The 16,107-nt window shown below is 33.6% G+C and overlaps 1 protein-coding gene across 2 annotated transcripts; it reads left to right on the top strand.

Annotated features, from left to right (window-relative positions):
- Positions 1-384: 384 nt before the first annotated feature.
- On the top strand, positions 385-13,651 carry LOC120356170 (nuclear cap-binding protein subunit 1-like). 2 transcript variants are annotated; one of them, XM_039445040.1, is made up of 2 exons: positions 385-544; positions 13,301-13,651. In XM_039445040.1, exons 1-2 carry the CDS (start codon positions 479-481, stop codon positions 13,517-13,519), a joined length of 285 nt encoding a protein of 94 aa, XP_039300974.1. In that variant the 5' UTR covers positions 385-478; the 3' UTR covers positions 13,520-13,651. The 2 variants fall into 2 exon arrangements, with proteins under 2 accessions (XP_039300974.1, XP_039300973.1); XM_039445039.1 differs by lacking the exon at positions 385-544 and adding an exon at positions 9,963-10,475.
- Positions 13,652-16,107: the final 2,456 nt, after the last annotated feature.

The raw sequence follows: 16,107 nt of genomic DNA, 5'->3' as shown, positions 1-16,107 counted from the left end.
CAGTAAATTATCTGGCCACTGATTCACTAATTGTTTTCTAGTTTTTGTTGATTACAAATAAAAATTAATCCTCTTTGTCACTGGAGACGCAGCGCAGCACTCATGCAATCTGGAGAGTTGAGATTAGCAAGTGATTAGAATAAGGAAAATGAATGTCTAGTCTATGTATTATTAGCAAAACAATGACATGCATGCCTCCAGCCACGAATGCTGTCAGCAGTTGTTTTGCTGGGGGGGAGAGAGTGGTGTGAACTGGTTTGTTGGAGATGGAAGTGTAGGATGCCAATGACTCCCCACTATGTCACCCTACAACAGCACTAATCCAGCTCAGACAGAAATCGTCATTTGCGTATACAAGTGCTTTCTACCAGTATAAGTGATACTACACATTAGGCAAAACAATGGCTGGTAAGAATGTTCTCTCTGATTCCTCCTACTTTGTGATACAGCTCAATGCTTCTCAGAAGTGAAGTTGGCTATGGCAGACGTTCGGCATGCGACTTGGACAGAAGACCTCAAAGAGTGGAATATTCCCATGAATGAGGTAAGCAGAAGGACCCTTCCTTACACAGCGTAAGGACAGGATTGGAAGTAGACTTCATAAGATGATGAATTTTATGAGTAGAGATCCCCTTTATCCAACTTGAATAAAGCAGGAAATGGATTTAGTACAATCCCCGAGATGATGAAGTGATGAGTAGAGATCCCCTTTATTCATCATGAATAAAGCAGGCATTTAATATACAAATAATGAGCTATGGAGTTTCAAAGGAACTATGAATCTATCGACAGTATATTTCCTCCTTAACTTGTCAACCGTTCATTGTAGCTGTATGATCTGGATGAAAAGAGCAGTGGACTTAGGTAATAAATCAATGAAACAACTGAGAGTGTTATTTCTGAATCTAACCCAATCATACATAAAGTTTCAAATTATTGTTGTACATTCAAAATTGATCGGAAATTGAATGCAAAACAATCATTGAAGTTACTGGTAGCTAGATTCATAGCTTAGGGAAAATTAATTAATATACCAATTGAATACTAGGGAAAGGTCAATGCCACATGAGAACAATAGGTTTATAATCATACAAGATTATATTTTGATAAACCAAAGATTGGTGCAAGATGAAACTTGAACATACAAAAGTTCTAGAAGTGCAAGTAAACATATACTGAGTCAAGAATGAATGACAATAATAATAATTCAATTGATGAAATTCAAAAAAATTTATATCTACACTTTAAAATGTGATGTTTTTCAAATGTGAGCAATCACCAATCAATGTGATGCTAAAATTTCTAAATACTTCTGAGTTGTTGTTAAAAGTAAGCAAAATTTCAAATAAAATAGATGAGAACAAACTATAGTATTAGAAAATATTAAAAGATTGAGTCTGAAAACCTTCTAATAAAAATTGATATAAGTGATGTTACTGGAATGCAATTTTAACAAGAAATACAATACTGATAATACAATCTTGAAAGTGACTTATAATGCTGTTATGACTTATAGTGCAGTTGATGAAAATATAATTGAATCAAATCTGATTGTTAAACTTGAATTAATCTTCAAAATTGAATAAGATTTAATATTTGAATACTGAGATACTAAAGATAATATGTAATGTTACAAAGATTATTGTGAGTCCAGATTGGAGAATAGACTTAAGAACAAATTGATTGAGGCTGTTATAATTGAATTGATTAACTAGAGTTTGTGAAAAAGGCTTGGAATTGCCAAACGTTAACATTCATGATAACAATTCTTACAAATTCAAACAAGAGAATGGAACTAAGAACCAAAATAATTGAAACTGATAATTATTGTAATCAAAAGTCGAAATCGTAATAGCTTTGACTAGAATGAAAGATAATTGGAAAGATTCACAAAAAATGGTGTACAAAATATATGATAATTCAGGTTTGAACCAGTGAATGGCAATGAGAAAAAAGTTGCTAAATTTCAAAATGACGCAATGTAATTGGCCTATGAATAAATGGTCAATAAAATCTGTAGGTTAACTATTTTGAAAATCAAAAACAGTAGATAATACATGTATGTAAAAGAAAAGGTAAAATTAATACGAAGTACTTAGCTCAATGTAGAGTTAGCAGCTTCAAAGTGCCAAGTGATAGGACATGCCCAGGCCAGGACATGTCGATGAGAAACTGCAACAGAGGCAGAACTACCGGAGGAGCAAATGTTCTCACAAATCAAGAGAAACATGGAGTTGAGTGAGGATCTAAAATGATGAAGTCGTTCCAAGGGAAGAAAAATGGCAAAAATGTAACTGTTTAGTGGTAAACAGCTACAACGCAGTAAAGCCACAGTGCAACGTGATACAACAGTGAGACTATCTTATGTGAAGAACTTGGAGCACAACTCAAATTTTGTAAAAAGTGAGTTAGAATTGCAGAACGAATGTTTGAGAGATGCAATTTGATTGAAATTCATAGAAACCTGAGTTTAAAGTAACATGAAAAAAACACTTGAGTAGACATGAAACACGTAGTTGCAATGCACTGAATTGAAAGTTATGAAAATTCAAGACTTCAAAGTTTGAAACTCAAGATTGATTGTTGACTTGATTGTAGACACTTCATAACATTTGAAAAGTGATCTGAAGATTGAAATTGAGTGCAAAAGACAGTTTAAAAACTTGGAGAATGCAGAGCTACAATAATCCCTGGACAAAGCAAGTTGGAGCAAAGACGAATGGAAAAACCAAGTTTATGAGAGACGAAGCAGGGGGTAAAAGCAGTTTTGTACAGTACAAAACCAAAAAAACAAGCTTTAAAAGTTTAGACCTGAATACAACCTAATTAGGACAATCGCCGAAAACCTTTAAAAAATATGCAATGTATTCTGAAGAAATAATAAAGAAAGAATGACGAAAAACAAGAACGAACAATAAGTCAGGTGATCAAAATAAAGTTGGCAGGGGAAGTGTGCCAAGATTAAAACACTGTCATCATGACTCCTAAGAAGAAGTTGATAAGTGAAGAATGGACGGCAGACGAAATCTAACAGTAGCTGAATTTTTATTTCAACCATTTTCTCAGAAAATCAAAATTTACTATAATATAATGAATTTTAATCGGTCAGAAATCTCATGAATAAGGAGTAATGTAGCTTCAAAAATAATTGAATTTGATCCAACAATGTATTTCTCAACAATTCTACCTTAATAAATAACTTATGAAAGGTTATTTCTAGCCAAATTTTGCTTAAGAACAATACTGATGAGAATTGAATTTCCTATGAGAAGGTTTCATCATATCAACCATTAACTCACCTTAATACCTTAATACCCTAATACCTTAATACCTTAATACCCTAATACCTTAATACCTTAATACCCTAATACCTTAATACCTTAATACCTTCAGCTTCATCCATTACCCACAATTGCGGGATCAATGGCGTCAAAAAATCAAAACATGTACAAACACATGAAAAAAAAACTGTAATAGTTCAGATGGCAGTGATCTAGCGCTCACGCTCTCAATAAAAATATTCAAATCATCGCATAGTATTAGAGTAAAAATCAGACTATAGAATATTATTCATCATAAATCAGCTGACAAGTGATTACACAGATGTGTGGAGAAGCCAGTCTATTACTGTATTTGTATAAGGTCTATAGTTTCAATCGAAGACATTAAAGAGGTATGCATCTTCAAGCTGGGTTTACACCAAAGTTATTAACAAAATGGTTATAACTTAATCCTCGTAGATTCTATTAGATTGAACGGAAGTTAACAAACACATATGTTCATCATGTGAATGATGAGTTATGTTCAATCTGATATAATCTAAAAGGATTGAGTTATTAACATTTTTTTAAATAAATTTGGTCTAATCACAGCTTTAAGGTCTTTGGTTTCAATATTTTGTTTTGCAGTCATGGTATTATTATGCATGCCCATCAGTATCATTACTCTCACATCCGAAAAAACTAATTTAATAGGTGAAAAAAAATAAACAAATAATGAACTAAATAATGCTGGGAAAATTATAATATTTTTGATTCTAAAAAAAAATTTCATCACATAGAAAGATCATCACGGAACTGGATGAATTAGGCTGTATCATATGGAATGCAAATTCAAATGTGAACTGAGTTTGTTAACATTTAAAACCGTTGACATCTGGTACTTGTGGATGAGAATACTGCGTGAGGTCTACTGTTCACAGAACTACTAGTTAGTGTGTTGTTGGGAGTTGTCACGTTACTTTTGGTGGAGTACGCTAAGCCTCTTGCTTGGCATCAATCGGTAGAGCATGAGAGTTATTTTAATAATTATAAAATCTGGTCGTGGTTTTACTAGGATATAATCTCACTAAAATCTTCATAGGCCCAGACATGAGCTTTCACAATAATACTGATAATTTATAATATATATATATATATATAAAACTTATATCATATAGTATTGAGGAATAAATGAATAGTACACCATAAAAAATTTGATACATATATTAACAAATATCTCAAAAATAAATCAAAGCAAAAATATATTGAGCGACAAAAAAAATATATAATAAAACAAGAAACGAAGTCAATAAAATATCATAGGTTAATACTATTTTTTGAGTTTTATAGCACGAAACTCTACCATGCGCTTTCACTTCATGATCATATGCACTTATCCGCATGTAGCTTTGACATCAACTTGCTGATGCTTGTCAATTTGGATAATTCTATTTCATATATAAACTTCTCAAATCAGAGCATGATAAATTGACAAATCAATAATCAAAATATATATTAATTTCTATAGTTTCTAATAAATTTCTTATATATCTCAGGGTGCGAGATTCAGCACCTGACGGAAATAGATAGATCAATATTTATCTAATGAATCAGAGCTACATTATATTATCGCAAATTATATTATAAAAATTAATGATCATATGAACATTTGTATTATCAGCTTAGTATTCTTAGTATTCTTGTATTCCAGCTTATTATTAACTTAGTATTCTTTTTGATTGCTGTATCTTTTGATATATGAATTGACTCGTTACTATTCAATAAAATATCTCTTATACCATTTTTAAACTTGCGCAAGTATTTTTACCAATTTCTTAATTTTTAAAACCCTTTCGACAAGCTAGCTTCCATTTCTTATTTCATTTCGGAGCATTGAGGGCGCCCTATCACTATTTCAAATATTATTCACTCACATGCTGGATTTTCTATGAGCTGCTGATGGCGATCCAAACTCCTGGTGGTCCTGGATTATTGGTGGCTGAAGTCGTCTCTTTCAAGGGATTAAAAAGTATTTAAATGACTTTTGCTTTACAATAGCATCACAAAGTCTTATGAGAAAATTAATAATTCGATTTAACTTTAAGTTATCAAAAGGTACAGTAAGATATTGCGCTCTACAATTTTTGGTGACATCTCATGGTAGTGGTTGGCAGGCAAGTGGGGAAGTTCTCCTTTCTAATTCACAATTTTCATTTCTGATTTCCAAATTTACATAAAATTTAAATAATCTGTTCCTCCGCCATTCATGGCTCAAATAGTTCGTGCCAATCTATTAAATTATTACTTATGTTACATCTTTGATAATTTGTCTGCCTTTGGGCCATATACAAAACATAAACTGTACAACAATAATTCATAAACTCTCATCATTTATTGAAATATATACAAATATATTTGAATCGGCTCACTATTACCGCCTATCAATTGCTACCATTTGATTGGTGCATGCAAATTATTATAGTATACATGCACCTAGGAACCTCCTACTTCCTTAATACATTAAATTATTCTTGTCTGGGTTTTTTAATACATTTTTTACATGCAGTGTAATTTTTTAAAGGTTATAGATTGATTCTCATATTACAACAATTGGCCACGTGGATTTTTTGGTTCCTCAAGTTGCATACTATTTTGTTACAATAAACTTCTGCCAAGGTGTTTGGCTGGATTCTACGTTATGCAACTCAGTCGATCATTAGGTCGCGGATCAATAGATATTTTACGCCTAACATCAAATTTTTAATATTTTAATATAATATTATATAGGTAGCAAAATTATTTTCATTTCTATTTGGCCATTATGAATTTAGCCATGATGCCTGATATTATCTAAATTTTAAATATTATCATCTTTGGCGATATTAGCCTATTATTCCACTTAGACCTATTAATTTCTTCAAATGGGAATTTTTATTTATCCCTTCAAATGTCAAAATGTTACACACGCCCCTGGATTTGAATTCAAAATATTTTTAGAATCAACAATGTTTTTAATACAAATTCATCCTTCAACACATCGACATAATCCATAATTTATCCACCAAAAACACTCTCAAAAATTACAATAATTCGCAGACCTTATCTGCTCACGCCCCCCTTAGATCTCCATCAAATACAATAACAAATTCTCCTTATCAACACAAAATTATCACAAATATAACATCTTGGACACAGTCTCTCCTTACAACAATCATAATACAGTACTTTTCAAATTTGCTGCTCGCAAGGTCACCAACCTATTTTCATATAATACACTTGATTCTCATATAATAAATTTCTTTCAAACAATGATTTCAATGTACGAATTCTCTGGGGCTTATACTTCATTACAATTCCTAGGTCTTAATATCAATAATTTTCTATATATCAGGTACAATTTTTCTCTTTTGCTACATTGGTTTTGGCTTTGATGGTAACTAGTTCAATTGAGGTTTTTTCAGTAACAACATGGCATAAAACAATGGTAATAAAATGTAAAACATATAAATAAATATATTAACACTGATAAATACATTAAATAACAATATATAAATATCTTTTTGGGTACAATCCTTTTTTTCAACATGTCTATGAAGCTACATACTGGATTTAGGTGGCTTTGGCCAGCTGACTGAATTTTGGATTTTGATGTCATAATTCTCTGGCTTTTCAGTTCTACAGTACAAACTAACCTATTCATCACATTTTCCACATTCAAGGTAATTTAATTAATTTATTTTCTACTATCCCCGCTTGTGTCCTTTTTTATATGATGTAGATTACTAAAATACATACTTAAAAAATTGTTCTTTGACTGTTTCAGGCTTCTAACAACTGGGAGGGATAAAATGTTGGATTTGTTGCCATGCGGTCTATGCCAAGATTAAATTTATCACGATAGGTCAGTAATTGGTTTGATAGTGATGTTTTCCTTTGACTTCTTATCGTATTTACTTCAAATTCGATAATATTGCATGTAAAAATTTCGTGGCTTTCCCGTATATTCTTGCTTTCTACTTGTTGATGTTGTAGGCCAGTTAGGTTATCTGCTATCCATTTGTTATTGATGGATGACGCTGTCCTAATTGATAATTTATCCATCATAAATTTAAAGCCCTTGTATCTTGTGTACTCTTTCAAACAATTCCTTGTTTCATTTATGGTAGTTCCTTTTAATCCATTCTTTTCCCAATCATCCTGTAGTATTAATGCATTTTTCCTCTCATTTTCATTCAATATTCTCGATTTTGGTTCATTATAAATCATTAGGCACACAACAATAAACATTTTTATAATATTAACTTTCCAATCATCAATAGTAGATTCTTTTAATAACAACAATACAATATTTTCCATCATATCTACAACACAGTCTTTTATTAATATCACAGCCATAACAAACATTACACACCATATCAGAACATTTATCATCTCTTTAATAGTATAACCTCTCATCATAATATAATAGCCAGGTACTTCCATTCTCTTAATATAATTCCTTATTTCTCTAGACCTTATTAGACACTTTCCATTCTTCATTAGTCCCCATAAGTAATCCATTTCCTTGTTGCCCATGCATGAATCCATAGTATTCCTCCTAGTAGCTCCAGTTTCATTCCATTTATTAGGTCCATTCTTCTGGTCACATCGCTGATTAGCTCTCTTAAAGCGAATGCCGCAGATGCATGCCGTCGGTGATCTCTTCCTGTCCTCCATCCTGGTATTGGTCTGGTGTCCTCCTCGGGCGTTTGAAACGTGCATGCGGCCTCCATTGGCGCGCGCGGTTCCTCCTTCGTTTCTTCCGCCTCCAGGCCTTGCAGTGCATGCTCCTCTTCTCCCAAATGCCGTCCCCTCGTTCTTCCATCTTGGGGTTCTTGGTCTGCCTCGGTGGGGTCGAATGATGCGCGGGGGTGGTGTTCCGGATGGGTAGATTGCATGCAGGCTCCATATTCACCAGCTCCTTGATTGCATGATCCTGGTGTTCCTCGGTGGCTGGTTGCTCTTCCTGTCGACTGTTTGCATTTGGTAGTGATGGGATTTCGGCATTATTGTAGTGGATCGGTTCTTGTTGTGGGGTTGTAGCCAGTAGTGATTCTTCGGGGGAGAAAAATATACTTAGAATGGGGTTGTTGCTTGCGGCTGGTTTTTGGTGGTGGTTCATCTGGTGTTGGTCTCTGTGTTTTTTGTTGGTTTAATCCTGTTGCATGTGCTAATGTATAATTTTTACTTATTTGATGAGGTGGCAGTTTGTAATTTCTGTTATAATTATTCTGAGTGTAACCATTATTTGTGTTTTAATCGATCACGGCCATCACAATAATTCCTGTGATTATTTTGCTGTGAATAATGATTTGTTGTGCGATTTTGGAAATTTCTACTATTCCAATTATTATTTTGTTTGTGCTCATAGTGGCATTCAAATTGAGGAGCAGATCAAGAGCGATCATATGATACTGGTTCATAGGTTTGGCTGGTATACTGATTACTTTTTGAATTATGTTGATTCTGTGTGTACCTTTGATCTGATCAGTGATTTGATATTGCCATCACAGATTGTATGCCATATAGATGATTCATTAGTTGTTTGCAATCGGTAATGGGTTGGTTGGCGAGCGCCATTCTAACTTGATAAGGTAGCGTCTTGAAAATAATACTCGCTAGTGTGGGTTCGTTAATCAGCTCGTTCAGCTGAGAATTCTTGAACTGTAGGGCAGTGACGAAATTCGTACATGCACTTCTAAATTAGGATTGAAATCGCATGATATGATATCCACTAGCACGTCCAACTGTTTACTTCTGCTCCAATACTGTTCCAGGAAGACAGCGATAAACTCATCCAATTATGTAAACTCATGGGATCTACTCCGAAAAAACATCAGGGGTTCGCCACTTAATAAGCTGGTCAAACAGAGTTGCCACATACCCCAAGAGGTGGGTGCAAGAGTTTGTGCTAATTTTATTTGGTCAATGAATGGTTGAGGTTGCAAATGGCAATCTGTATTATCAAATTTACTCAGTCCCTGCAGTATACTATGTGGATTTATGCCGTCTGTTTGAATTCCATGAGGTTGCTGCTGGATATGATTTCCTAATACTGTTATTTTCTCATGTGCCATCTGCCATTGATTATTACTTGCAATTTTATTAGCATTTACTTCTTGATTTAATTGAGTTGAAGTCTATTTTTGTATTTGCAGAGTTCCTTTTAAAGCTTTACATGTTTCTGTGTTCTGATTAAGATTACCTTGTGATTGGTTCATTTGTGTGTATATACTGGTTTGTTTATTTTGAATAGCTGTGATATTATTGGTATTTTTATCCACTGTAGTAGAGATATTTTGGTTAGCGGCTGTAATCTGTTTTTTAATTTCCTGTTGGCAATCAGCTTTAATGCTGGTTGTTATTTCTTGAATAGGTGCTGTGGATTGTATTACTAGACTATCTATCCTTTCATTTAGTTCACAAGTAACTATACCTAACCTTTCTGACAATCCTGCCATAACTTTGTCCTGACTTTCTTTTTGCAAATTCAACATTACCTTCAGTTCCTTCCTATGACTTTCTACCTTGTTATCAATAGTATCTAACCTCCGTCCTAATGATTGTATGGCATCCGTTGCCTCTTTCAAGCCCTGTTTATTTGTCTCTTTAATTGCGGTGTTTCTTTTTTAATCTCTTGTATCATATTACTCATGGAGTTTTGCAACTTGATAGTGAACATACTGGTGGTATGTTCCATTATTACCTTGGTTGCTGGATCTAGATCCGTATCTGAAAACATGCTCTGTTTTGTCAGATGTGCCTCCGCCTCTGGGGATACTGGATCTGCGGGCTGCTCCTCGCCCCCCTTGAAGTTGATCTCTGCTATCCTCTGGTTCAATGGTGCGTCAGCGGCGTTGATTCAAGTGGATGATAGAGGTTGCAGACCTTGTGGATCGAAAAATATCGACCCGACACTTCCTGGTTCCCTTTCTCGTGGTGTATTGGCATCTACCATGGTGGGGTTTGATGTGCTGGGAGTCGACAAAGTGGGATCTGTACAGCCGCTGTACATATATGAAACTTCGGAGTTTGCAGGAGTGTGGTTCATTATGCTAATGTGTCAAATGCTGATTAAAAGTGATGAATAATATGCAAAGAATACTTAGAAAGGACACAAATGAGGATTCACAGTGGAACAGTTATGTCCAAAGTTTTTGGATAACCATGAACAAGGTATTTATACTTAAGTTTTTTATAATGCTCTAATGCTCCAATATTGGAATGTCGATTCCTGATTGGCTTATATACAAAATATTAATGACTGGATTTGCAGTTTAGGCCCATAAAATATAATAGCTCTCTATAAAATATATTTTCCACAATAATAAATGAAAATTTCTTAATAAAATAATTTCTCCTTGTTTAAAGCTATTGATTCACAGAAAGTAATAAAATACTTGCCTACCTTCCTCAATACAATTATTATTCTATCATCTTTCCACGAAAAATTTCAATATGCCTAGACTTGTCTTTAGTTCTTATCATCAATATGGGTCTTGACTTAATTTCAATAATTATTTAATGAGCTCTGTTCTCATCATCAGTCCCACATTGGGTACGACATGTTGTGTCATCCGTGGCCCCACGTTGGGCACCATGTTATGTCACATTACTTTTGGTGGAGTACGCTAAGCCTCTCACTTGGCTTAATAATTATAAAATCTGGTCGTGGTTTTACTAGGATATAATCTCACTAAAATCTTCATAGGCCCAGACATGAGCTTTCACGATAATACTAATAATTTATAAAAAAATATATATATATATATATATATAAAACTTATATCCTATAGTATTGAGGAATAATGAATAGTACACCATAAAAAATTTGATACATATATTAACAAATATATCAAAAATAAATCGAAGCAAAAATATATTGAGCGACAAAAAAAAATATAATAAAACAAGAAACGAAATCGATAAAATATCACAGGTTAATATTATTATTTGAGTTTTATAGCAAGAAACTCTACCATGTGCTTTCACTTCATGATCATATGCACTTATCTGCATGTAGCTTTGACATCAACTTGCTGATGCTTGTCGATTTGGATAATTCTATTTCATATATAAACTTCTCAAATCAGAGCATGATAAATTGACAGATCAATAATCAAAATATGTATTAATTTCTATAGTTTCTAATAAATTTCTAACATATCTCAGGGTGTGAGATTCGGCACCTGATGGAAATAGATAGATCAATATTTATCTAATGAATCAGAGCTACATTATATTATCACAAATTATATTATAAAAATTAATGATCATATGAACATTTGTATTATCAGCTTAGAACTTAGTATTCTTTTCGATTGCTGTATCTTTTGATATATGAATTGACTCGTTACTATTCAATAAAATATCTCTTATACCATTTTTAAACTTGCGCAAGTATTTTTACCAATTTCTTAATTTTTAAAACCCTTTTGACAAGCTAGCTTTGATTTCTTATTTCATTTTGAAGCACTGAGGGCGCCCTATCACTATTTCAAATATTATTCACTCACGTGCTGGATTTTCCATGAGCTACTGATGGCGATCCCAACTCCTGGTGATCCTGGATTATTGGTGTCTGAAGTCGTCTCTTTCAAGGGATTGAAAAGTATTTAAATGACTTTTGCTTTACAATAGCATCACAAAGTCTTATGAGAAAATTAATAATTCGATTTAACTTTAAGTTATTGAAAGGTACAGTAAGATATTGCGCTCTACAATTTTTGGTGACATCTCATGGTAGTGGTTGGCAGGCAAGTGGGGAAGTTCTCCTTTCTAATTCACAATTTTCATTTCTGATTTCCAAATTCACATAAAATTTAAATAATCTGTTCCTCCGATATTCATGGCTCAAATAGTTCGTGCCAATCTATTAAATTATTTCTTATGTTACATCTTTGATAATTTTTCTGCCTTTGGGCCATATACAAAACATAAACTGTACAACAATAATTCATAAACTCTTATCATTTATTGAAATATATACAAATATATTTGAATCGGCTCACTATTACCGCCTATCAATTGCTACCATTTGATTGGTGCATGCAAATTATTATAGTATACAGTTGCCTCTCTCTTAACCGGACACCTTTTAACCGGACATCGGTTTAACCGGACTACACTCCACGGAGGTGACATCTCTCCAACCGGAAAATAATTATCAGCACATTGGTTCAACCGGACTGGATTGGCAGGAAATGGAAACTGCTGTTACAACTTTTCTCGTGGGAAAGGTATCAGATATCATAATAAAGCGTCTAGTTTTATTATTTTTACGTAAAAGTCATTATTGGTTTATAAACTACAAAATATGCGTACCAATTTAACGACTTTTATGAAACGTCGGTTTAACCGGAAAAAACGTTATCCGGACTGGCCTCAGTCCCGATGAGTCCGGATAAGAGAGAGGCTACTGTACATGCACCTAGGAACCTCCTACTTCCTTAATACATGAAATTATTCTTGTCTGGGTTTTTTAATACGTTTTCTATATGCAGTGTAATTTTTTAAAGGTTATAGATTGATTCTCATATTACAACAATTAGCCACATGGATTTTTTGGTTCCTCAAGTTGCATACTATTTTGTTACAATAAACTTCTGTCAAGGTGTTTGGCTAGATTCTATGTTATGCGACTCAGTCGATCATTAGGTTGCCAATCAATAGATATTTTATGCCTAACCTCAAATTTTTAATATTTTAATATAATATTATATAGGTAGCAAAATTATTTTCATTTCTATTTGGCCAGTATGAATTTAGCTATGAGGCCTGATATTATCTAATCTTTAAATATTATCATCTTTGGCGATATTAGCCTATTATTCCACTTAGACCTATAAATTTCTTCAAATGGGAATTTTTATTTATCCCTCCAAATGTCAAAACGTTACAGAGTGTAAGAGTGTAAGAAGGGCACAGTATGTGATACTACCATTCTCACTTGTATTATCTCTTCTCTCTATGGTTTCAGACAATAAATTTATTGTTTGCAGTTTGTGGAACATATGGTGCAGAATTTGAAGGACTCCCTGAAGAATGATGCGTGGAATGCGGCTCATTACAATCTGAGATTTCTCACCGATCTGGTGAATTGCCACGTGGTGGCCGCCAATTCTCTGCTGCAGCTGCTGGATAATATGTTGGATGTCGCCAAGGAGGAAGGGGGGCCCAGTGTATTTACTCATTCATTCATCTATTTACGGCAGTTGTAGTGGAAGTAGTAGTAGAAGTAGTTCATTCATAAAATTTCATTCAGTGAACTGAGAGTCATGTCAATCCATAAACTCTATGTGAATCAAGAATAAAGAATGTTTTATTGTCACAATAGTATATTTCGCACCTAGAGTAGAAAATGAGATTTTTCTGGCTCAAAATCGCTTTTCAAGATTGAGAGCCAGAAAAACATTTTTGCCTGTGGTGCAAACAATATTTTTCGCCACACTACAGGTATTGCTGACAAAATAAATAAAGAATACTTGTTATTGTACCTATCTCTTGATTTTGGTGGCATAAGATTTGCAATCATGATTTCAGATTCTTTTAAAATTTCACTTGGAATATCACAGGCGTCATCATCTTCAAGCATTTTTGAAAATTTGAAATACGCTAATCAACAATAAATAATTGAATAAAAAATGGTTGAGAAGCGAATGCTGAATTTGTTTGATTCGAACTGGAATCATGGTGACTTCAGCTGATGAAGAAAGTGGACACTTGCCTGATCTAGTGGATAACTTTTTAACTACGGACTTCTAAGTGGCTGGAAAGAGGACACTTTCTGGCCTGGACCGGAGAAGAAACCTGTTTCTCATGTCAGACGAGAGTCTGTGCAGTGTGGCCAAATAGTATATTTCGCACCTAGAGCAGAAAATGAGATTTTTCTGGCTCGAAATCGGTTTTCAACTAGAAAAGATTGAGAGCCAGAAAAACATTCTTGCCCATGGTGTGAACGCTATTTTCCGCCACACACAAAAATGAACAATATAAATAAATAAATAAATAAATATATATATATATATATATATTTATATATATCACTCTTGCCTCCAAGGATAGGTTGATACACATAGAATGAATCTTGTACTGAGTCACCAGTATTGAGGTTATAAATTTTTTAACTGTGTGCGTGGACGCTAACTGAATACCAGACTGTTCGATTCACTACAAAATTCGATACAATTGTCTGAATTGCGGGAGGCATAAACACTCGCTCACCCTTGATTCTTCTTATGAGAGATTGTATAATGATAAAATTTTTTGAAGGCAGTGTAGCGGTTGCTAAACACTGAATACTGAAGTCTTAAAACTATTACCTGTGATGAAATAATATACAAGATCATACAGGTCGAGCAAAAATCCCGATGTAGATAATTTATGGGACTGCATCTCTAATAAGTTCCAAAGGATTAAGATAGGGTACTTGGACCAGATATCATTCGGAATGTACTTCGAGAACAGAGTCTTGTCAGGTTTTAAGCTCTATTGTAGGAAATTATATGATCTTCAGCGGCATCTGCCATACAGTTGACGAATTCGCTCCTAAAGTCGAGGTTGGTAACAAATAAAAGCTGATATATGAGCAGGTAAAAACAGAGAGGTAAGGACAGAGAGGTAAGGACATAAGTAATCCCGATCTGACCCTACACACTACATCCACTTAGATCTGTTCCAATATCCAGCTTAATTCAATTATTTCAATGATCATATTTGATCGGTTCTTGATGACATAGAACGTATCAGACACAATAATTGACAGGCTTAAGAAATAATAGAACTCAGAAGACGAGTTAACAAAATTGAAATATAATATAGAAAATATATGATTTGACAGGGCAGATTCAGAGCTTGATTTACAGATTGATAATAATTTAACATGAACAAAAATGATTAGAAGTATTCTTGTACTTGCATGACACCATGCATGATTCGATAGAATTTTACAATTAACAGTTTATGAAAAATTATGAAAATAAATTATAAAATGTTTTTTAAAATTACTCGGGGTCATGGTTCTGGCAGCGGAGGTCAGTTAACCAACTAGAAATTCTTATAAATTCTATATTGAATAAAATCCAGTATCTTAATAATTAATAAGCGCTTGTCGGCGTGATCATTAATTTAATGAAGAAAAAATTTATATTTTTTGCACTGTGATTTCTTTCAAAGCGTAGATTGGAGCCCCTTTAAATCTTAAAACTCACGTGAAACTCCTTGGCGGTTGAGGTTTTTTCTTTGGATCGAATTTGTTTGATCGGCAGTGAGTCCAGGCTTTGGTCTCAGCACATGTGGAATTTTAATTTAATATCTCCTTCACCAATTAAATCAGGGAGAAATTGAACTTTGAACTCTTGAATTATCAATTGATGAAAATAAATTTACAAATAACAAATAGAATAGCCGAAAATCAAACAAAAATTTCACAAATAGGTCTTGGTAACTTTCAACCAGGTCTTACTGGTGAGGATTTCAAAAGGGAAGTGACTGTATTTTTCTAAGCATTTTGGCTAGAACCTTTTCTCTGAGAATCTCTGTGTAATTAATTTGCATGAAAATTTGCCATTGGTAGAATGATTATGACATAGGCATGACATCAGTGGCAAGCAGTAAAATATAATTCCTTTAATTACAATAATAATTTGATTTGTATAATTCTTCAAATTACTTAATTCTCTAGATAGAGTTCCTCTATACAGTGTGCATGCGCTAGCATATATGATAAGGCAGGTTTGTTGTCTGATAACAGATTAACATATGATGTTTTCAAACAATCACCATTTTGGTGCTATTTCTATGCAATATG

Source organism: Nilaparvata lugens, unplaced genomic scaffold (assembly GCF_014356525.2).
Source record: "Nilaparvata lugens isolate BPH unplaced genomic scaffold, ASM1435652v1 scaffold6044, whole genome shotgun sequence".
In the NCBI taxonomy this organism is placed as follows: domain Eukaryota; kingdom Metazoa; phylum Arthropoda; class Insecta; order Hemiptera; family Delphacidae; genus Nilaparvata; species Nilaparvata lugens.
The sequence above is the reverse complement of the archived record's forward strand: the minus strand, read 5'-3'. Positions and strand labels throughout refer to the sequence as shown.